The following is a 25,089-nucleotide window of genomic DNA, read 5'->3' on the forward strand; positions in this document are numbered from 1 at the left end:
ACTTCAGACACGACTGAAATGACTGAACAAAAACAAAATACGAGAGGGCTGATGAAATGAATATGTATTTTAAAAATGAGAAAGCCAACAAATATACTCAAAAGAAAAGATGATGAAAATTAAAGAATTTGGTAAATGAGAAAGCCAAAATCCTATAGAAATGATGAGACTAAAAGCTGGTTCTTTGGAAAGACTAACAAAATCAGTCAACCTTTAGCTGATCTGATTATAAAGAGCAGAAAATCAAATTAACCAAACAGCAAATGAATAAGGTAAAATCACAACAAACCAGAATAAAAAGAATTATTTCACCCTATTGTGAACATTCTAATGCTACCAAAACTGAGAACACAAAAGAAATAGGATACTTTTAAAAACATAAAATACTAAAACTAACTACCAAACATATATCTTCAACCATCTAATCTCAGAAAACAAGATAGAACAATCTATAAAGAGCACCAAAGCATAGAGGGAGTGGGGAAAGGGGGAACATCCTGGTCCTGATGGAATCACAGGAGAATTCTCTCAAACTTCTAAAATGTGCTAATATTGCACAAAATAAATTATTTTTAACTTTTTTTTTTCATTTGTTTTGGAGAGGGGAAGGCAAGGCAATTGGGCTTAAGTGACTTGCCCAATAGCTAGTCAATGTCAACTGTAAGAGTTTGGATTTGAACTCAGGTCCTCCTGACTCTAGGGACAGTGTTCTATTCAGTGCGCCACCTAGCTGCCCCAAAATAAAATTTTAATTGACAAAGTATTATATCATGTCTTTCTATGAGATGGATGTAGCTCTAATACTGAAACCGAGGAAGGATTAAACAAAGGGAACAATAGACCAAAAAGGAAATGGCAAACCCCTCAATATTTTCCCCAAGAAAACGCTAAATGGGGTCATGAAACGTGACTGAAACAACTGAAACAACAAATAGGCCAAGAACATTAATAAATATTAATTCAAGAATTTTAAGCAAAATCCTGCCAGACTACAGAAGTCTATCCAAGAAATCGTTCGTTATGACCAAGTATTCAGTGGTTTTGCTTTTTTTAATCTCTTTTTTAAAAAATCCTTTATTAGTTTTATGTTTCAAGTAACAAGTTATTTTAAAAATTATTTTGTTCCTCTAAGATAGCTCCCACCCATTTCAAAAAAATTCATTAACAGATCTCTCAGTATATACCTACCTAGTCCAGGGAAACAAATTCTCCCATTAATCATGTCCAAAAATGGATATTTCTTTCTGCATTTTAAGTTTATCACCTTTCCGTCTGAGATGAGTGGAGAGTTTGATCTTTATTATTTTGGACTCAGAATGTTTTATTGCATTGATAAGAGTTCTAAAGAATTTCAAAGATTGTTTTTTTCCTATAATACTGGTATAACTGTATAAATTGTTTCCTTGTTCTGCTCTCATCTTTCATAAAGGTCTTTCTAGTTAACTTTGAAATGATCCATTTCATCATTTGTTATGGCACAATAATATTACATTCATATGCCACAATCTGTTGAGCCATTTTTTTTTCCTTTAAAACAGGGTTATTTGTTATATGGAACAGCTCTTAAAAAAAATAGATAGATAGACATGTTTTGCTTTTACTGGCCTCAGCCACTTACTATCTGTATGACCTTGAACAAGTCCCTTACCCTCTGTTTCCCTCCATTTCCTCAACTGCAAAATGAGGATAATAGTATAATATACCTCCCAGGATTACCGTGAGTATAAAATGAAATAATATGTGTAATATACTTGTGTAGTATCTGGCACACAGTCAACATTTTATAAAAGCTATAATAATAATCATTATTATTACATTAAAAACATTTCCAGATTACACGAACCCTGTGAGAGCTCTCTTGTAACAAAATAAACAAGCAAAAATTAATAATACAGTGATATTATCAGAAAGTGCATGCAACATGTAGCCCCACTAATCTCTCTATTTTTAAAAAAGTATTTTAATGAAAATAATTAACAAATTAATTTTAATTAGTTATAAATCTATTTCTCTCCCTCACATTTCCAACCCCATTGATAAAAGAGAAAAGAAGAATAAATTCTTTGGGGAAAAAACATGTATAGTTAAGCAAAACCAATTCCTTTACTCGTTGTGTATAAAAATATTCAGAATCCTAAATCCATCACCACTCTGTCAAGAGACAGATGACATATTTCATCATTAATCCTCCAGAATAATGGATGGTCATTGAATACTTCTTACAGCTTTTAAAGTTATTTCTTTTCAGGGGTTACTGTAATAGTGATAATAACAATAAAGCTTTTAAAGGTGTACACAGTTCTTTAAAATAGCTATTTGATCATCACATAATTCCTATTATTATCCCCATTTTACAGTTGAGGAAACTGAAGCAGATAAGGTTGAAGTGATTTGCATAGGGTGACCCATCTAGTAAGCATTTGAGGCATAATTCAAAATCAGAACTTCCTGACCTCAAGTCCAACTCTCTATCCAATGTGCCACCTACTGACCTTGGTGGGAATTGTTCTGATCCTTCTCATTTCATTTGTCACTGGTTTAAAAAAGACTTCAACATTGTTCATTTTTGTAATTTTGATGTTATACTAAAAATTGTTCTTCCAGGATCTGCTCACTTCAAATTGCATCAGTCATACAAGTTTTTCTTGCCACTTCTTTTCAAAATAATGTTTCCTCATTTCTTACAGTATCGTCGTATTCTATCACATTTGAATATCACAATTTACTGTTATTTCTCATTGTACCACCGACTGCTATAAATAGTTTTACACAAAAGGACCTCTTCATATTTCTTTTGGGCATAATTTGTATTTTGTCTTTATAACTGTGTTTGTATAGTTCTTTGTATGCATGTTGGTAGATTATGACATGGCTCTTTGAAAGTGGGGAGGGGAGGGATGCTCAAAAGATGCCACTACAAACTTATTTTAAAAATCAATGAATTAATTACTATACATCTTATCAAGTATGAAAGGATGCACTGAACAATGAAACTGTTTGCAGATAAACTTGAGAAACCAAACAAATTTTTTTTTGTCAATTTCTCCTGCTGTTATTTCAGACAGACTTTATATTTCTAATTTGAGTATTGAATTGTTATATTTTTCAGAGAAAATATTGAATTTCTTGCTATAGTACATAGAGTATTGATAGGATATCTTTTTTTTCCTAGACGGAAGATGACAAGCTAGTTATTGAAGGAATTTTGGAAATATTCTGGGGAGTACAAAAGCCTATCCGGCTGAAAATACAAGATGACAAGCAGGTCTCTTCTTTTGCTACCATCAAGTCATCACCGTTATTCTCCCAGAAGGGGTGAGCTATAACTCATATATCTCAACTACAAAGTGATGCACATAGGAACTATGTTTAGATCTGAATAAAAATGAGTAACATATAATCTCTTTAAAAATAAAGATCTTTATCTACTTGAGGTAAGTTTTCTGATCCAAATAGGGCCTTTAATTTCCAAGCTATGTAGATAGAATGCTGGGCCTGGAGTCAGGAAGAATTGAGTTTAGATCCTGTCTTGGACAATTAGTAGCTGTGTGACCCTGGGCAAGTCCCTTCACCTCTGTTTGCCTCACTTTCTTCAACTCGAAAATGGGAATCATAATAGCACTTACCTCCCAGGATTGTTGTGAGAATCAAATGACATGATATTTGTAAAAGAAAAAAAAATGCTTAACTCAGTGCCTGTCATGTAGTAGGTATTGTATAAATGTGTATTCCCTTCCCCTTCTGATCCTCCAAAGCCCATGTCAGACCCTCTCAAACATACTGTAGAAAGATGGGAATTAAATCAATTCCTAGAAGGTAGTCTATGGTTCACTGTCAATGAATTAGAATTGGTGACAATGATATTATCACTTTTTTCTTTCACATCCAGTAAAATTCATGACCATTTTGAAAAGAAAATACATTTTGGGGAAGAAATGGTGGAAGGAGGGGGGGTTGTTGAGGAATGTTCTCCTTAATTTTTCATCCCTAATCTCCCTTTCATACAGCATTGGAGGGCATGGCAGGAAACGAGTCCATCAAAGCCTATTTTCCTATTGTTCACATTTCTATGGACAGCATGGAATGGGGGCATGGTGGTTGAGTATGGGGTAGGGAGAAGGGAAGTAGAACAAGGAAGCTGTTAACAGAAAGAACAGTCTTAGTAACTTGGCTCTGGCAATGGAGAAAAGCCTACAGTCATCGACAAAATGTGAACATTTCCCTGGGTGGAGGAAGCCAGAGTCCCATGGTCTTTCTCCCTTCTCTAAGCTATGTCCCCAGTGTTTGTAAGGTACAAGCATGTGTGAACAGCAGAGACAAGCAGCATTATGACCCTACCCATGTTCTCCAGAGCAAGACTCTTGATGAGACCTTGTTCCCATTTCCTATAGAAATGTAGGCTGATGCCCCTCCCATATATGGCATAATTTAAGTAATGACAAGTACATTCTATATAGAAAAATCCAAATTTCTAAAATAGGTCAATTTGGAAGTCATTTTTCACATTACCTAAGGATTCCTTGCATGGTTCCTCTAAAGATCTAACTCCCCTAAGGTACTTCCAGTAGCATTTGATTAACCAAAATTTCATTTATGTGCAAGACAATTTTTTAAGTGTTTTTTCAATTACATGTAAAGACAATTTTTAATGTTCTTTTTTTAAATTTTGAGTTCCAAATTTTCTCCCTTCCCCTCTTCCCCTACCTAAGATGGTAAGTCATTTGTTATAAGTTATATATGTGCAATCATGTAAAACATAGTTCCATATTATTAATGTTGTAAAAAAAAAAAGAAACAGGACAAAAGAAAAAAAGAACTATGAAAAAATAAAGTGAAAATTGTAGGCTTCAATTGGCTTTCAAATTTAAACAAGACAATTTAGGAAAGATACTTCTGCAGTTGCATGTTAAATCATGGTAAAGATTTTGTGGGACCTTTCCAAGTCTCTTTCTTGGTTTTCTCAAATCCCTGTTGCTTAAAGTTTCAGATCTCCAAGGTCAGTTTTCATGAGCTGGGATTGACAGGGTGACAGCGTCTCATTTCTGTTCAATTCAATAGGTAATTATTAAGTATCTAAGCTGTGTGATCCTGAGCAAGTCACTTAATCCTATTTGCCTCAGTTTCCTCTTCTGTAAAATGAGCTGGAGAAGGAAATGGCAAAAAGCCAAGCATCTTTGCCCAGAAAACCCCAAATGGCACCACAGAGAGTCAAGCATGATTGAAACAACTCAACAACAAAAATTTTTAGAGACAGTGATAGCACCTGCCTCACAAGATTGTTGTGAGGATCAAATGAGATATTATTTGTAAAAGCACTAAGCACAGTGCTTGGCACATAGGTGCTATGTAAAATTAATTGAACTTGTTTGCCTCAGTCTATTGCTGATTGCTTTGTTAATTATTTCTTTCATTGAGTTCAAACAAGATCCACATATATTTTTTGACATTATTTAATAAATTACTAAAATGTCAACTCTCTCAATAACTACTTAATTAGTAATTCCATTGGAGTCCCCAGTCTTATATAACTGAGATCTCTGCCAAGTTGTCTTTTTCCACTCTCAGATCCCAAATTTATGGCCCTTCTTACACATCATCATCATCCTCGTCATTTTTATTATCATTATCTCTTCCCTCTCCATTTTCCACCTATATTCCACTAGTTAAGGTCCGCATCTCTTTTTGCTTGGACTATAGCAATGGTCCTTAACTGACATCCCTGCCTCAAGCATCCCCCTCCCACTCCATCCCATCCTCCACAGTTGTCAAAGTGATTTTCCTAAAGCACAAATATGATGCCAGTCCTTTGTTTATTAACATCAATGGGTCCCCATTGCCTCTAAAAAACAAATGAAAACTCTCTTTGGCATTTAACGTCCTTCCCAACCTATCTTCTGAGCCTTATTACACATCATACCCCTTCATACATTCTCCAGTTCAGTCAACCTGGCCCTTCTCACTGTTCCTCATACATGGCACTCAGCGCTTCTTCTCATCCCTTTGACAGTCATGGGCTGACTCCATGACTGGAGTGCAGGCTCTTCTTGCCTATCCTAGTTTCCTTCAAAAGTCAGTTTAAGTGTCATCTTCTCTGTGAATTTTTTCTTCTCCCCCAGATGTTCCTACGAACCCTCACCAAAATCACTTTGTGTCTGTTTCAATCTCGTGCCTCTGTCCCTGTATGTTCTTTCCCTTGATACAGTGAAAGCTCCTTGAGAAAAAAATCTGTTGGCCTCTTTTCTTCATATCACCAATATCTGTCAGAGTTATCTAACACATGTAGGCACTTAACTGATTGATTCATTCACTTACTTGGATGATTTTCTTTTAAGAAGATTGGCAAGGGAAATGTCAGCATTGTTTTCTTTCCTGTAATAAAAATAAGCAAATGAATGGACTTTTGCTAATCCATATGTAACAGCCTATGCAGGAGACCCTATAACGAGTGACCCTACCAGGACAGGTGGAAGTATCATCAAGTTAGGTGCAAGCAATGATTCTCTGGTGCTGACTGAGACAAATTCATTGAACCCCTCCCCTTCAGTCTAATACTGACTGATTGCTTCATTATTTCTTTCACTGAGGTCAAAGATGGTCCATATGATGTTATTTAACAAAGTACTAAAAATGCTAACTCTCTCAATAATGGACTGATTCATTATTCCATTTGAGCTCCCAGTCTTGTAGAACTGATATCTCTCATGAGTCACCTTCCCTCACCCTCAAACCCCAAATTTGTAGTCTGACTTACACATCACCATTGCTGGCCATGTAATTAATGAATAGCAATGAATGATAAGGTAAGCAACGCACCCATTGCCAAAGTCACTTCCATGCCTTGGGAAAGCACACAAAAGAAGTCTCTGATTGGAAGTCCTCTTCCACATTCCCCACTGCCACATCCTCCAAAGACTCAAACTCCAGTCCAATGGCAATTGCTATTAGAATGGATGGGCTCAGTTCACCTTCAGGTAACTGGTTTTCTCCACAGATCAAGACTGAATTCGATTCAATTCTCACTAACAATGAAAATCTATTCATTTCACTCAACTCCCCTGAAGAATTCACCTCCAAATGTCTTTACAGAATATCTTTTCCACAGATAGTTAACTGACTGTGCAAGTCACTCATAGACTCTTTCTCCAAAGGTAGTTAACTTTCAATCTCCTAAGAAATGAAATTCCATTAATACTTTCTCAGAGCCTTACATAGACTCCACCAGTCATGACAATCAACACTCCTTGTTTCTACGCTCTCTCTCTCTTTCTCTTTCTCTCTGTCTCCTTCCCTTCCTCCTTCCCTCTCCCTCTCCCTCCCCTTCTCTCTCTCTCTCTCTTCCCCCTTTCTCCACACACACACACACACACACACACACACACACACACACACACACACACACAGAATAACAATATTCAAAGTCTATGTGGGAGGGGCTATATCATCTGGGGTTACCAACTGTCAATCAAGCATTGATCTCTTTCTCTAGCTCAATTAGGAAATCCCTATGTTGGAGGCCAGGACTGGCTTTGGTAGGACAGATTCTAAATTAGGATGAATGCTTCTTTTCATATCCTAGGCAGTGTCACTCAAATCTTGTAGCACCTATGTATTCACCAAGCAAAACATAATCTACACTTAAAAATGATGCCCTCTATGGGCATTGATGGGGGGAGGAATACACAATACAATATATGATACATTTAACATTGAATTATAGTATTTCAACCCAAACATGGATCCACTGCACTCATGAAAATTCCACTGACTTAAAATTGAGTTCCAAACTAAGATAGAATGAGCATCATCAATCAGGTGATTCTCCCCCTGCCATATTTTAGAAAATATTTATCACCATGGAGTGACTTCAAGTTTTTAAATATTCGGGTGCCTGGCAAATTGCCTCACTTTGGCAACTTAGAGCTTATGAAATGATCAGTGAGAGGGCAAAGAATTTAAGCAGAAATGTATAAGATATACATAAGATATTCATCACAAAGTATTTTTGAGAGTCTCTAGTACCACATCTAGTCAAGTAGGCTTCCCAGGCAGCTTTTCTGTACATCTCAGCTGCTTCTACGTGACTGAAGGCTGTTAATATGCCATAGTCCACAGTGGTGATAATAGAACCTTGTTTGCCAATAACTTCTTGTGTCCTACCAAGAACCAACACATTAATATACCAAGCAAAACAAAGGTTACTAAATAGGATGGGCAGGGGATACTGATAAAGAGTGGTTAATGGGGAAGTGCCTAATTTACCTGGCATATGTGAAAAATAGAATATTTTACATAAGTCACTTTTCTGCAAAACTGAAACTAAGTTTGTTCAATAAAATTTTATGTGGGAATTTTTCTAAACCATGTTGCACACTTGCCTATTTTCTTAAACAGGAGGTATTGAATATACTTAATTTTTTTCTTCATGGTGCCTTGAACACAGAAGGTACCTAATAAATACTTATTGATTGATCATTTTGATGGTTCAAAATCATCTTTAGGAACCTTAATTATTGAGCTATGATATAGCCTTGTATTGGCTTCAGGACCTGTTAATGTACAGAAGGTTGTTATTTCCCACTCTGTTAAATGGCCCAAGACTGCTTTTTACTACTGGGCCATGAGTTCAGAGGCAGCTGTATTCCACTCCTGATTTCCTGCGAGACCTGTATAAAAATCATATTTTTACTGTCATCTTTTTACATTACCTTCTTTCAAGGATGTTTAACAACCTGCTTGTCTATACACAGATAGATATGCAGACATATAAATATATACACACATATATGCATATATGTATGAGTATACATATATGTATGTGTATATATACATGTTATAGATACATGCATATATACATATACACACCTGTTTTGTTGTTGAGTAGTTTCAGTCATGTTTGACTCTCCATGACCTCATGGTCACAAAAACAGTAACAGTCTTCTGAATGTACAACCAAAAATTAATTAAAAATCAAACGTAATGAATTAGAGGGGTTTCTAGCGGCTCTTGCTCATGTTGCATCAGGTAACTTCACCGAAGCCTTGGTTCTGAACACACACACAGCGTGTACACTTTGCACTGCACATGCCCTCAGGCCACACAATGCCAGCTAGTACTGCCAAAACACAAAAAGTGGTCTTGAGTGGAAAAAGTTTCAGAAGTCCTGCTTAGGCAGCTAAGATGATGAATGCCAGAAAAGACTCTCCCTGTCTGCATCGGTAGAAGTTTCCTCATACAGGGATTCCCTTTGTCAATGAAATCACGGTTGTCTCCCCCATTAGATGTGAGCTGCATTGGAGCAGGGGCTGCCTTTATCTTTCTTGGTATCCCTAGTGCTTACCTTTCCGCTTGGTACACAGAGGGTGCTTAATAAATGCTAGTTGATTGACCACCTCTTTTTCTAGCCTAGATTATAAAAGTTCTAGAAGGAATTATATTCATTTGTATATGGGGTGGCTAAGAATAATTCTATTAGCCTTAATTACCTTTTCTTGTTCATTATGGCTATCATGTCTTAACTAGTTGTTCTGCTCTTTTCCTTTGTTATTTGCATGGTCTGTACATTATTACAGAATATTCCTCCAGTTGGGGCTCAGACTACAATTTGAATACTTTATTTTCCCAAGCACTCAACCATGAACCTGGGTGAACATGCAAGGGTTTTCAGAGGCAGGAGTTCTCTGGGGTCTTTAAGTGGTCCTTGCTACACATAGTTCAAATGTTGTCAATTGACTCTTTGCTTGGAGCTCGAGCTCTAGCCAGACACTACTCCAATCCCTCATCAGGGAGGGCGGATGACCCTGGGTTTTCAAAGGTTTTGCTAGCAGTTGACAAGCTCTTCTATAACTGAGAATAAGTCTTGTGATGAAACCTTGTCTTTTGTTCAAGGACAAGTCTAGGTTGTTTCAGGAAGACTCAGCGTTACATCAGCTACTAGGGAATGAGGGGCAGCTAGGTGGTGCAGTGGATAGAGCACCAGTGCAGGAGTCAGGAGGACCTGAGTTCAAATCTCACCTCAGACACTTGACACTCACTATCTGTGTGACCTTGGCCAGTCACCTATAACCCCAATTGCCTCATCCTGGGTCATCTCCAATCATCCTGATGAATATCTGGTCACTGGATTCAGATGGATCTGGAGGAGAAGTGAGGTTGGTGACCTGCACAGCCGTCCTTCACTCAAAAACAAAGTCAAGTACAAGTCATGTCATTATTTCTCTGATGGCATGGTCTCCTTCAGCAGTGAAGGACAAACACACACACACACACACACACACACACACACACACACACACACACACATGAATAAACTTTCTCATCCATCCCAGTGATTGGAAACCATCTGTTAAATTGTAGAGATGTTGTACTCTGTATTATGGAAGGAATGCTTATGAACAAAGCACAAATCCATGAATGACTCAAGCCATTGCTGAATCCTTTTTGCTAAGCAAAATCTCCATTTTGGGTTCTACAATTTGAAAAAAATCCTTATTTCACCACACAGGCTGTGGTCACAAGAGATTCAGCTTTGTCCCTGCCATCCATTCCCTGCTTCAGCCCAGAACCCACCCATATGTTGTAGTCACAGACTTGGAATAGGAGACTACTATGGTATCTCTCCTCAATTGTTCTATGCTTACTATGGTGAAGATACAAGTGTGAACTGAGGAAAAAAGAGTCTCTGTTGTATGAGCTTTCCAAGTTTCCTGGATGCCCAGAAGAATGCAGACAAAGCACACAAGGTGATGAGGGGCCTGCATGACAACAGAGATGGTTGACTTCTAGGAGCATGTCATGGTGGTAGCAGTCATGGTGGCCTGCTGCAATGACTTCTGGGAGAACAGCTGAGCAGTCAGCTCAATCCTGGCCAGCACCATCCATCCAGCATCCCTCTTCACATAGCCTTCCTTCTACCCCCACATTCTCCAAATTCCCTGTTTCAGGGTTGGTCAGAGCATCAGATATCTACTGCTCTATTATTTACTGAGGGTTCCTCTTCTGCTTTAATAAATAAATATTTTATTCTAGGGAATTGTTTTATAGCATCAATCAAAAAGCATGTATTAAATACCTGTTATGTGTCACTTGCTGAACATAAAAAGGAAAAAAATGATACATTTTCTGCCCTGAAGGAGCTTATTTTCCATTAGGGGAAAACATCACATACACATAAAAGCATAATTCCTAATACCAGGTGTATATTTTCTGCAAACCATCAGATCCAAGATCATAAGTGCCTGATTCATTTAGAGCCATCTGTGCTTTGGACTTTACAACATATGACATATCCAGTGATCAAACTATCATGAACATCTTTATAGACCATATTTTACTATGTATAATAGGGGCATCATGGAATAATGGACAGAAGCCAACGAAAGTCAGGAAGATCTAGTCTCAAGTCCCAACACTGACACCTTCTGGTTGTGCAGAGAAGTGGCAATAGCAAGTATGTATTAAATACTTCTTATATATATGCAGGCCACTTGACATTGGTAGATGGAATTTGATTATTGAGTATTCACAACATATGGCAGGCTACCGCATACCAATGAAGTCTCAAGACCGGTCCAAAACAAAAATACATATTCAGTCTGTCAACAGCTCTTGGTCTTTGGTCAAGTTATAAGGAATTATGAATGACAATTGTTGAGGCCTTCTTCCATCTGAACCTAACCTTAAGATTTTTTTTAACCTGTCTGTCATGGCCTCCCTACCTACAGGGACTCTGTGAGGATTAGATTTTCTAAATGTGTACATACTGTAAGGGTGTCCTTTAGCATAACTGTCATAGATGTCACTGACATAAACGATGCTTTATTTCAGGGGTATGACCCGCTGGGGAGAGTTTGATGACCTCTATCGTATCAGTGAGCTGGAGAAGAAACAGAGTTCTGTGCATGAAGCCAAGGATCCCCAGGAAGGTTAGTGTCAGTACTTTCCATGACATGTTCCTTGGAACCAATGACAAAAGGTTAACCCTGATTCTCTGATTTTGCCTTTTTTACCCATTACCAGTCAAAAGGTTTACTTGGAAATCACCTTCATCTTTTGGCTTATAATCCATGCACATGGATAAAGTAATTTTAAAGAAGAAGATTCTGTGCCAACGTAAACTAGTTTTCATAATTTTTGTTAGGACAGTGGTGGTTTGGTGCTTTGGGGATCATCACTGCCATTGTTACCAATACATTCACACTCTGTCTGGTTCTTTTCCATGTTTCAGCAGGATTGGTACATACACCCGTCACTGCTCAATCATAATTATCTCAAAACTGGATGAAATTTCTTCATAAAATTATAGCAATTTGTGACAATATAAGTTTGCTGTCCATTTCTCATTGTTCACTGCTGATTACTTATTTACATAGTTTAGGTTAGAGTTTTTCCAATTATATAGCCGATCTAGGGAATGGATAAAAAAGGGGGAAAAAAAGAAATTTATGTGAAAACTTTATTATATATTTAAAAGGAATAGAAAGTTGTACATAATATATTTGCAGTTTCATGTGCAGTCATCTTTTTGAAATTATGCTATGTTATAGAAATGGTTGTGGTATTCCATAAATTAAAAATAAAATAAATATGTAAGAAAAACTCAGCAAAATTACTTCAAAAGAAAACAACAAACAACTGAAATAATATTCAGCTGAAAGTGGAGAGAAGAATATGGGGAAAGAAATATTTTGAGAAGGTAGAGAATCTCCAAGGTGGTTTTTATAAGATCTAAAAATCCCCAAAGCAAAAACGAAGGAAAATGGCATAATGTGAAGCACTAAACAATTAAAAATGAAAATTACAAAGAACAAATCTAGTCCCAAAGAAGAGGCTTTAGAAGACATCTGTCCCTCATCTTTTGAAGAGGCTGTAAGTTCTCTTGGGTGGAACATAGCATGTATTTTTCAGATATGTTTGGTATATTAATTAATTTTGCTGATTTTATGTTCTTTCTCCTCTTCTGATTTTTTTTTCTTGTAAGATATTATTTGTAATATGGGATGGCTCTCTGGGAGGAAGAGGGAGAAAGATATAGGGGAAAAGTGAGGCAATGTAAAAAGCATATCAATAAAAGGGTTTTTTTTTTAATAACAGGGAGGACAAACTCCCACATATGAAGATCAGACATCTCATAAAACTGTTCCATATGTAATGGTTCTCATTTGCAGGAAATGATGAGTTTTGTGTTTGGTGCTCATACCACATTAACAGCCCATCTGCAACATTACCAAGCCCAAGCAGTGCTTCAGTACTGAGCTCAATTTTCCATATGAATTTTTTTAATATCTATTGCTAAGGACTAGCTGCCCAAACAACAACAACCTAGACTCAGATCCAGAGCGTTCCCCTCCATTCTTCTGCATATGTATGTATGTGTATGTATATACACATATATATATGTGTGTGTGTGTGTTTCTATAAGTATATATACACATATATAGATACATACACATGCACACATACATATATGTGCGTACATATGTATATATAACACACACACATACATATGCATATGCCCATCAGTTGGGACTGGGTTTTTAAAAAAGGAAATCATAAAGATTAATTGGGGAGCCATTCAACTGAACTACCAGCTGTCCCTGTAGGAAATATAAACTCCTCTCCTCTCTCTTTGAGAGAGTGAAAATAAGAGGTGAATGTTCAGTCAGTTAATGGAGGACCACTTGTCTGCCAGCAATGGAGGTATCAGGCATGTGGTATGGGTGTCTCACCAGCCCTGTCCACAATCTGCTGCTTCTACTGGCAAGTAAAGATGTGACCAAAGCTGCTGCAGCTCCACTCCCTCATCCCTTTGACTCCATCACCTCCTCTGAGGATTGTCACCAAGTGATCACCTCCAATCTTCACCAAGTTCTCTGCTAAACATTCTAGCTTACAGTCCTAGCCTCCACCACTTTAGACTGGTAGCAACAGCTCTGCAGCCTCTTGGCATCATGGTATTCCTCTCCCTTTCTGAAATCCACTTCACTGCAATGACATGAGCATTGGGGATACAGACTCTAGGTACAAATTTCTATTTGGCTACTATTATCACTTCCTGCAGAAAGTGGAGGTGGAGGGAGGGGAAGAATTACTCTAAATTTCAGATATTAGCAATTTAAATCATCCCTGGAAATACCCTTTCAAAAAAACAGTTTCTGAAAGAGATTCCAGGAACAACTGAGCATGCAGGGAAGCAGTCACAGGCTAATAATCTTGCATTCTTCTTAGATTATGTATCTTACAACAGCAGTACCCTGAGGCATCTGGTAGGGGAGGAACCAGTTTCTCCCTTGCTATACAGAACAATGAGTGAGGCAGCCTTGGTGAGAAAAAAAATAAATGTTAGCAAGATGGAGAGAAGAGATCGACAGAACCACAGGGTATCCATTAATGGCCATTTCTATAACCATGAGGTGAGTTAAAAATCAATGGGCAGAGAAGGGGTTGTGAAGTATGGGTCATTGAACAGGATTTTTTGGTTGACCTTTATATTCTTTTCCAATGAATAAAAATCTATTTTCTTTCCTATCCACTGTAATAGCAAGCACCCTAACATACCCAGGATGACCTGCTAGTACAGGTTCTTGGATCTGCTTTGCTTACAGAAAAGCAACTTTTAAGGGGTCGCCATCTTACTTCAATCAAACACATATATTTGTCACTTAGTTCAGGGGAAAAAGTAGGTATCCTGAACTTCAGAGAAAATATAAGCAGAAATTATAAACAGAGGAAATAGCATAAAGACCAACAGACAGGGTTTCTGTCTGACCATAAGCAATACATACACCACAGATCAACAGACAGATCCAACTGTCTGACCATCACATACATACATAGTTACTGGAGAGAGAAGCCCCAACATCTGGGTTTTCAAAGCCTGGGATACCCAGAGTCTTATCTGACCAAATCACATGAACGCTCTTCCAATGAGTAAGTCTCAAAGCAAAACCTCATCTCAGAGTTTATATAGAGGCAGAAGACAACATAATCCGCTTAGTTCAGTGTCTACAGATGTGAAAGTCTTCAAGCAAGTGAGCCTTCCCTAAGCAAACTTCCTTTAACGGGCTCCATGTGAGGTCTAATAAATAGGTGGGGAATATCTTAAAAACCATTAACATTACACTCACCTCCCTCTTCCCTCCATTTGGGAAAAGGGAAGGGAAAAGGGAAAGAAAAAGGGAAAGAGAAAAGGGAAGGGAAAAGGGGTGAAAGGGTCAAAGGGGGAAGGAGAAGAGAGAAGAAAGGAAGGGAAATGAGAAAGGAAAACCTATAAAACAAATATTCATATTCAAGCAAAGCAAATTCCCATTTTCAACGCATCTATGTCATTCTTCGCCTGTTGTGCCTCACTTCTCTGGCAGTGAGTAGGCTTTCTTTCTGATCAGTCCTCTGGAATCATGATTGGTAATTCTGTTGGTCAGAGTCCTTAAGTCTTTCAAAACTGTTTTTCCAGTGTCATTGCTATTGTAGAAATGTCATCCTAGTTTTTAATAGGTTTTTTAACAAATGCTTTGGAGAAAGACTTCATTTTACTAAAAGCATGGAGAACAAAACCTCATTTCTGAGGGCATAGATACTTGTTAGCATTTCTCAACAGCTCTTCTAACCTTGTCTTTCTACCCTTGGAATCATTCAAGCATCATTTCCTATGAAGTCTAGAAGAGTGGATATTCTATACTCCCTTGATTTTTTGGTTCAACTTGGACTTACTCCCAGTTCTGGAATGTTTCTCCAAATTTTTCCTCATTTGACCCTCCCAGGATTTACAATGACCACCTGTTTGCATTTTGTATAATATTTTATAGCACTTTCAATCAGTCAGATAGTACCCATTAAGCACTACTATGTGCCAGGCATTGTGGGGTATACAAAAAAAGACAATCCTTGCTTTGAAAAAGCTCATTGCCTAATGACCTTTCAGGTTTGCAAAATAATTTTCTCCCTGCCCTGGAAGAGAGACTTGAGAAGTTATGGCAACAGATGTTGTATGTACCAAGCAGAGAAAACAGCAGCAACATCTCTTGAAGACACAACCCCCTCTATAGGGTTATGTAGATCATGGCTCATAGAATACAGATTTAGAGCTAGAAAGGACCTTAAAAGTCATTGAGTCCATTTTCCAGATGAGAAAACTAAGCTCAAATAGGCTTGTCCAGGGTCACATAACTAGCAAGTGTGGGAAGAGGGAATTTGAATTCGGGTCTTCCTGACTCCAGGTCCAATATTCAATCCATTCCACCAGGCTGCCTCTGTGAGGCAAAAACTACCAAGGCTCCAGTCAGTCGAATTTATTAAGCACCTACTATGTGCCACACATTGTGCTAAGAGCTAGAGATACACAGAAAAATAAAAGACAGTCCTTGACCTCAGGGGGCTCACAATCTAATAACATGCAAACATACATACAAACCATGTACAGAATAAATAGGAAATAATGGACAATATTTACTAGTTAAAATACAGTGTAGCATAGACTATGATAATGTCATACTGGGTACTCAGGCTAGTTATAATTACCCAAATATATGATTCTTTACATAGTGATCATGCTTATATGGTGACTTTCTTATCCCTTAGATTCTAAGGCTTAGAAATTTATAATATTCATTTCAGGTAACTGCAGGTGCCTTGGGATGTCACAAAACTAGAGATAGGGATTATATATGGCTACTTAGATAATTACCCTACTTCGGGCCTCCATTTTCTCATCTATAAAATGAGGGGCTATACTAGAAGGCCTCCAAGGCCCCTCCCAGCTCAAGAGCAAGGATACTCCTCCTCCCAGTATAGATCAAAGTCAATCCATACCTTTCCATCCCATGACATTCTTTCTATATTTTTCCCATAAATCCCATATAGAGATTCTCCTCAGTGATCTGGGGGCCATCTTCTAATCTCTGTCTCTTTGTCTCTATTCTGTCTCCATATGTCTCTGTTTGTCTTTCCTCTTCTCCCTCTCTCCTCTCCCCTTTTCTTCATCTTTTCCCTTCTCACCTTCTCCTTTTCCCTCTCTCTCTCTCCTATTCTCCTCTCCTTTCCTCCCATCTATCAATCTGTACACACACACACACACACACACACACACACACACACACACAAGCACACGCACACACCCCTACACACACACAAACTATTCATCAAAAAAACTCATTTGTTAAGTGGCATGCTGGGCACTATGCTCAGTACTGAGGATACAAATTCAATGAATGAAGCAATCCTAACCTGCAAAGAACTCTATCTATCTATCTATCTATCTATCTATCTATCTATCTATCTATCTATCTATCTATCTAATGTCCAATTATTCCTGTCTGTCTACACCTTCATCCATCCCTATCAATCATTTCTTGATGTAGTGCTCAAGCTGTTCATCATTTATCCCTTATCCTTAATAAATCATCATCTCACCTCCTTCTCTGCCCATACATATCTTTGATAGTCTTTTATGTCACTGTTGACACATAAGTCATTGTTGGTAATGTACTGCAATATGAAATTGAACTTAGCCATAACAAATTCCTATCCTGGAGTTTTAACCTGTGGCATCATTTTCCCCTCTCATTTGAAACCAAACCTCCCAAATTTTAATCTAAAAACTCTAGGCATGTTAAGAAAATATGAAAGACTTCTGAGGTCAAATTAATCAAGTAATGAGTGGTATGCGCCCTTCTCCCATAGAAAGACACATAGATTTCCTGGGTGGTGCACAAAAACCAAGCTAGACCAGAAAGACAAAATGAGAAAATGCACCAACTCCCTTCTTTGTAGAGTTGGGGATTGTGGGTGTGAAGCATTGCATATACGATCACACTCAACCGATGTGTTGGCTGATTTGGGTCAATTGTTTTTCCTTCCTTTTTTATGGCTCTCTGCATGAAGGAGTGAAAGCATATATTCAAGACTTGAAGTTGTTACAAAAATAAAAGCTAAAAAAAATTTTTAAATAAATAACCAATTAATATAGCAAGATCTTAAAAAAAAATCTGTAACAGACATTGACAAATTCAGACGCATGGTTCACTCTATTGTTTTGTATTCAGAACTTTCTTTGCTTTGGGGTCTAGAGTATAGACCTTCTGCAAACAGAAGAATCAGGCCTTAAAGATGTGGCTATAATGTTTATTTCCCCTTTTCAGACTTCAATTTTTACTCCAGCCTTTGGATCTGAAACCAAAGTGAGAATAAGCAGTAACATGAGGACAGAAGAAGTAATAAAGCAGCTTCTACAAAAATTCAAGGTAATCTTTCCTTTTAAACTCAAGTGGAAATCACTAGTCCATCTCTTTGGTGACTTGGGTACAAAATCCAGTGCAGTCTCCACCATTACTATTTCTACCACAGACAAGCTCAGGGCTTGGCCTGTTGGCATTCCCTGTCTTGTTTCTCTAGGTCTGGGTTTTTGACCAACCAAGTTCTTATGAACAGGTGAGGACATAGGCTTTCCTCCCTTCCATCCTTGCCCTCCTTCCTGAAAAATGGTCTGACTAACCTCCTTTTATGCTTTTTAAAAAGTTGTACCACTCTTCACACTAGGGAAACTTCAGAGATGATTATTACAGACAAATCATTCTCTAGTCTCTGTCTCTTTCTCTACATCATCTTGATAGTGTGTGTCTACATCTACTCCCAATATCCTGTTGATGTAATTACTTTTTCTCTCATCAACTGGACGACACAATTGGTTTAAAGCAAAGTCAGATGATGAAAGAGTGTAGCAAGGAAAGTAGCTATTAGCTGGGGGATATACTATCTTAAAATACCCCATTAGCAGGGAATACCATTAGTGGCGTTTATATAGAGATGGTAAATGGGGAATACTTCTAAAAGGAAGCTATGTGGCCAGGATATATGCATGGAAGGGCGAGTTATGCCCATCTTCTCTGCCTCAAAAGCAAGAACACTGATATCTTTTTAACAATGCCTCTCAATGGACATCCTCTTCATTGGCTATGGTGGGCCATCACCAGCAGTCTTGACTTTTGTTTTTTCAATGTACTCTGATGACTGCAGAGAAGACAATGACGCTGTTAACTCTGTACAGCTCTGCCCCACTTAAGTCTAGTTCATAGCAAGTCAGACATCATCCTCATGATGCTACTGGTCCTCTCCATGACAAAAAACAATTTCCACCATTCCCCACTAGTGTCGTGGTGAGTGCTAGACACATAGTTTCAACTATGCCTTGATCCCACCATCTTATATGGTGGCTTATAGCTCCTGGGTACAAAGTCTCCACTGGGCAATGACGTCCACTACCAGTTTTTGGCCTCTTCTCTCTAGGCTGCTGGGTATAGTAGCAAGAACCTCTCCCTGATCAGAGAAGGCTGATTCCTTTTTAGTCATTGCCATCAGTCATTCAATAAGTATTTATTAAATGCCTACTATGTGCCAAGCACTGTGCTAAGAGTATAAAAGTGGCAGCTGGTAGGGTGGTAGCCTGGCATCAGGAAGACCTGAGTTTTCATTTAATCATGGCCTCCCTCAGTTTCCCCCACCGTTAAATGGAGATAATAATAGCACCTACCTTGTGGTGGTTGTGAGGATCAAATGTGATAATATTTGTACACTTAGCACAGTTTCTGGTACACAGTAGGTGTTATATAAATGCTCATTTCCTCCCTTTTGCTTTCCCCAAAAGATAGTCCTGACTCTAAAGGAGGTCATAGGCTAAAGGGCGAGTCAACATGCCAGCAATTTTGTACAAACCAGATTTATCCAGAATAAATTGGAGATGAGTTATCAACAGAAGGGGTATCTGGAAGGGCAAAGGTGAGATTTTAGCTGGTCCTTAAAGGAATCTAGGAGAGCTAAGAGGTGGATATAGGGAGGGCTACTACATCCAGGTAAACAAGCAGAGCTCTCCCAAGCTAAGAGGAAGCCTTCTGTTTCTAGGTGGACCAAAGTCAAGGGTTACTGCAAACTATCTAGCTTCTAACCTTACACATTCGTAAGATTCTCTCTGGCTTAGTACCTAAATGAGTTGGAGTTGGAGGAAAAGATAAGCTAAGAAGTGGTCAGCTTTCTTCCTCCTCCTTCCTCCCAAGGCCCCTGCTTTTACTCATCATATTTATTGAAAACAAAGCCCCATTTGGTTTACCTTCTTTTTGACCAATGGGGGAAAATCCAAACAAATCCTTTTTCCTGAATATTCTGAAAGTTGGTGATAGTTCATTGGGGCTCAGTAGATAGAGTTTTAGGTCTGAAGCAAGAAAAACCTGAGTTCAAATCTGGTCTCAAGCACTACCTAGCTGTGTGACCCTGGGCTTGACCTTAGTATCTTATCTCACCTTCCTCATCTGTAAAATGGGAATGATAATAGCACCAACCTTGCAGGGCTGTTGTAAGGATTAAATGAGATAATATTTGTAAAGTCCTTTGCAAAAATTTTTAAGGTCAATATAAATGTTCCTATTATTATTATTATATATTCTGAATATTAGGCTTCCGCTTTTCCTAGGATTTTGGATCTTCTTTGGATTTTCTCCTGATTAGTCTGAATGAATCCCTTCTGGGCTTTTCCTGACAGTAGCAGATGGGCTCACAGTGCAGCACCAAAACCTCCTCTGCCATAGCTAACCCTGTGAGCCCCCCTGTACCTACATCTTCAGAATTGCCCCCAGTGTAGGATAGAGAGTTCCATGCTGACACACAAAAGTTAACCAAAGTATTTTTTACACAACAGAAAGTCATGATTGTTTATTTTGCTTTAACAGATTGAAAACAACCCCCAGGATTTTGCTCTTTATGTTATCTATGCAACTGGAGGTAAGAAAGGAGGTGATTCAATCATCTGATTCTTTTCACAAGCCTTTCTTTTAAAGGGTGATGGTTTTTTATTTCTGTTTTAAGTAAGAAAGAGAGATGGCAAAGTTGTTTTGTTCTGTTAAATATGGAAGAAGTTGGCATTTTTGTGCCAACATCTTATATTTAGGGAAACCTGGGCCTCCAGATACTCCTAGAAATTTGATAACCTACAAAGAACAAGGGAATATTTGGTGCCTGCCATTATAATTACCCAGTGTTTAACTTGGATTATTTTTATTCTTTTAATTTCTGATGTTGTATCAATCAATCAATAAACATTTATTCAGCACTTACTCTGTGCCAGGTACTATGATGCAAAAAGAGGAAAAATACAGTCCCTGCCCTCAAGGAACTTAAAATCTAATAGGGGAGACAACATTCAAAAAAATCTATACAAAGCAAGCTAAGTACACAGGATAAATAAGAAATAATTAACAGAGAGAAGGCACTGGAGTTTAGAGGGATTGGGGAAGGTTTCCATGAAACACACAACTTTGGTTGGAACTTAAAAGAAGCCATTTTGTACACTATTTTCCTAGTTCTGCATACTTCTCTCTGCATCCGTTCAGATAAACCTTCCCATACTTCTCTAAATTCTCCATATCCATCATTTTTGTAGCATGGTTAACAAGAGTACCACATTTGACAGAACTTTCTAGCCTATTCATGAGTCTTTGCTTGTATTTGCAGAAAAGAGACGGCTAAAGAAGACAGACATTCCCTTACTTCAGAGGCTTTTACAGGGTCCCTCACAAAGGAATGCCAGGATTTTCCTCATGGACAAAGATGCAGAAGAAATCAGCAGTGATGTATGAGACAGCATCATGTAGAATCTTTCTTTGCTTTCTTTGGGACTTAATGCTTCTCACAAATATGCTTTATTTCGTCTCTGCCTTTCTTAGGTGGCTGAATACATTCACTGTCATCTTTCTTTCTTGGAATCAGTCCTTCAAAGGTTAGATGAAGAAGAAGCACGAGAAATTGAAAAAATAATCACAAAGTGAGTAGAAATTCATATATTAAGTTTACTTGACTTTGCTGCCAAACTAAAGTACATGTAAGTATTGTTGTCATTTCTTTTTTTTTCCTTTTCAGATTCAGTACAGAGAAGGCTTTTATACTAAAACATCTTCAAAATAAAAAGATAGTAAAGACAGAGACAACAGTATAGTACAACAAACACCTATGGATCAAATACTTCAGCCAAGTGAAAAGTGTTTGCATACTTAACGAGTGCATGTATATTGTAGGTACATGCATTAATAGAAGAACTTCAAGCTTGTAGAAAATCATCTGACCAGGAAATTTCATCTCTACAGAAAGAGGTGAAGTTGCCTTCGTATTAGAGTTGGGACGCTATGCATTCTGAAAATTAGATGGCCAGAGTAGTACTCATTTTTTTCAAACTTACAGAGGCATTTTGGACAGTGAATTGAAAACCTCTCCCTTAACTTGAACTTTGTGAACTCTTTGCAAAAAATAACAATGAAATGGGAAATAAAGATGACCAACACTTTTTTTTAAAAGAGATATGTTCTTTATGTTGCAAAGAAATTCACTTTCATTTTGAGTGGAGTTATAGATCATGGATGACTCTTCAGTTTTCGCAAAAATGAGGATGACCTTGCAAGTTAGCAGGTGAGCATCTGTTATCTGTGTGTGTATCTGCTAAAATTCCAGAGGACCAAAATCCATAGGCACCTAGTAAACGACAATATCTACCGGTGTTTCTTTCCCAGGGTTACTGGGTTTCTGGTTCCTTTGACATGAAAGGACTTCTGTAGAGGCAATATAACATTCCCAAAGCTGTCTCTGACCTCCTATTCATTGTTTTCCAGAGCTGACTTTCAAAACACAAAAGAAATTCTGCAAACATGAGTTTGGGATTTGTGGTGGTTGTTGCTCATCATAGTTGGTATTGACATCAGCAATAATTTTAAAGCAATTCTTTACAAGGGTCAATCAGTCTTTTTCTTAATCTACCTCTATTTTTATTTCTCATGGATATTGTCTAAAAAACTTCTAAAACATTTTATATGTGATATAAACTAGAGCTCTGTATAAGTACGCAGCTAGAAAATTGCTTTTAAATATTAAAATATATATCACAGTCATTTCAAAGACATATAATTCTAAATTATCACCAGTGTGTTCATAGAGATTAAATTATATTAAAGACCTCCTTGTATGATATAATACATGTGACTGGGCTTTCATTACTCTATTTGCTTTTTGATAACTGTCAAGGAAAAGATGCCCACTTGCTAAATGTGAGGCAGAGAATATGGACCATAACTCATTGTGGTCTCACTCATATATTCATAGAGAATATAGACCATAACTCATGCTACTTATGATAGCTTTCTTTAATTGAGAAGACTAAATTACTTATTCCTTGAAAGAAGGGCTTGATAAAAATGGATTTCATCACAAATGCTTTTATTAAGCATTTACAATGTGCCGGGCACTGTGTTAAATTCTGGGAATATGGAGAAGAAATGCGCAGTCTCTGCCCTCAAGGAGCTCACATTTTAATGGAAGAGACAACATGCAAATGACTATTTCTATATAAGATATATGTGTGGAAGGAAATCTCAAAAGGAAGGCACTAGTGGTGGGGGGAGGTAGGTCGGGGTGCAGAAAGGCCTCCTGAGAGATGGTGTGCTTTGAGCTGAATCTCAAAGAAGAGCCCACTCAAGGAGGCGGAGGTGAGCATTCCAGCATAGCAATGGCCAGAACAAAAGCCTGGACTTGGTAGATAACGTATCATGTGGAAAAAACTGCAAGGAAGCCTCTGTAGCTGGACGATAGAGTATGTCAGAAGAAAAGAAAGGCAAGGAGCTGCTGAATTCCAAACAGAACTATATTATTGATCCTGAAAGTGACAAAGAACCACTAAAGTTCATTTTGTGATGTGCTCCAACCTGAACTTTTGGAAAATTGCTTTGGCATCTGAGTCAATGATAGATTAATATGGAGAGAGAATTGAGGCAGGAGGACTGATGGAAAAGCTATTGCAAAGTCCAGGCTGGAGGCGATGAGGGCCTCTACTAGGCTGGTGTCTATGTGAATGGTGAGAAGGGACAGAGCCAACAGATATTGTGAAAGAAGAGATGAACAGAATTTGGCAATGGATTGGATGGATCTGTGGTATGAGTAAGAGGGAGAAGTCAAGTGTGACACTGAGACTGTAAGCCTGGATGAGCAGTTGGATACTGGTGGGAAATTTGAAAGAGGGGGCGGTCAAGGCATGGCAGGCAGGGAAGGAGAATGATTTATTTTTTGTACATGTTGCCTTTGAGAAGCCTACAGAACATCCCCTTTGAGAGGTTTCAAAGACAGTTGGTGATGCAGAAGGGATGGTCAGCAGAGAACCTACCACTGGATATCTAGATGTGGGAATAACCTATGTAGAGATGATCACTGAACCCACAGAAGGTAACAACATCACTGAACAAGTCAGTCAAGAGGGAAAACTTGGGATTGCCCAGGTAGTGACCATGCCTGGATGAAGATCCTGGAGGGAAATAGAAAGGGCAGCAAGACAAGTAAGAAGAGGAGAACAGGAGAGAGCAGTGTCACAAAAGCTTAGAGAGGAGGAATGATGTAGGAGAGGTAGATGAGGAGTTTCACAGTTAGCAGAGAGGGAGCTCAGGAAGAATGAGGGTTGAAAAGGCCATTTTGTTGTGGAGTCATTTTTCAGTCACGTCCAACCCTCCATGGCCTCATTTGGGGTTTTGCAGGCAGATACTGGAGTGGTTTGCCATTTCTTTCTCCAGTTCATTTTACAGAGGAAACTGAGGCAAAAGGGTTACATGACTTGCCCAGGGACACACAGCTAGTAAGTGTCTGAGACCAGATTTGAATTCAGGAAAATGAGTCTTTCTGACTTCAGGCCCAGTGCTCTATCCACTGCATCACCTGGTTGTGCTGGAAAAGGCCATTAGATCTGACAGTTAAGACAGCATTAGCAACTTTGGAAGAAGCAGTTTTCAATTGATTGATGAATTTGATACTCAGATCACAAAGTGTTTAGAGGCGCCTGTGAGTAGAGGAAATGAGGGCCCCTACTCTAAACAGGAGTGTGGGCAAGGGAGGAGAGAGGTAGAAGGTATCTACCAAAGCTAACTAAGTGAGGTTTTTTGGAAGGATGAGAGTAAAATGGGCTTCAGCAGAGGATCCATTCGACAGGAAGATAACTGAAGTTTAGTGAGAGAAAGGGGATGACAAAGCAGAAACATGCTGGAAAAGAGAGGAGAAGATGGGATCAAGGATGCACACTGTGGGGGA

General features: G+C 38.3%; 1 protein-coding gene across 3 annotated transcripts in view; it reads left to right on the forward strand.

Annotated features, from left to right (window-relative positions):
• Positions 1-22,997, forward strand: part of RASSF6 (Ras association domain family member 6) — a 60,830-nt gene extending 37,833 nt beyond the window's left edge. For all 3 annotated transcript variants that reach the window (XM_072624330.1, XM_072624327.1, XM_072624329.1), the window contains 8 exons: positions 3,173-3,315; positions 11,824-11,921; positions 14,224-14,408; positions 18,132-18,233; positions 20,709-20,760; positions 21,490-21,608; positions 21,702-21,799; positions 21,895-22,997. In XM_072624330.1, the coding sequence (XP_072480431.1) occupies positions 3,173-3,315; positions 11,824-11,921; positions 14,224-14,408; positions 18,132-18,233; positions 20,709-20,760; positions 21,490-21,608; positions 21,702-21,799; positions 21,895-21,970 (873 nt within the window). In that variant the 3' untranslated portion in view covers positions 21,971-22,997. The remainder of the gene's footprint in view (positions 1-3,172; positions 3,316-11,823; positions 11,922-14,223; positions 14,409-18,131; positions 18,234-20,708; positions 20,761-21,489; positions 21,609-21,701; positions 21,800-21,894) is intronic.
• Positions 22,998-25,089: the final 2,092 nt, after the last annotated feature.

The sequence above is a fragment of the Notamacropus eugenii genome, chromosome 7 (genome assembly GCF_028372415.1).
Source record: "Notamacropus eugenii isolate mMacEug1 chromosome 7, mMacEug1.pri_v2, whole genome shotgun sequence".
Taxonomy (NCBI): Eukaryota; Metazoa; Chordata; class Mammalia; order Diprotodontia; family Macropodidae; genus Notamacropus; species Notamacropus eugenii.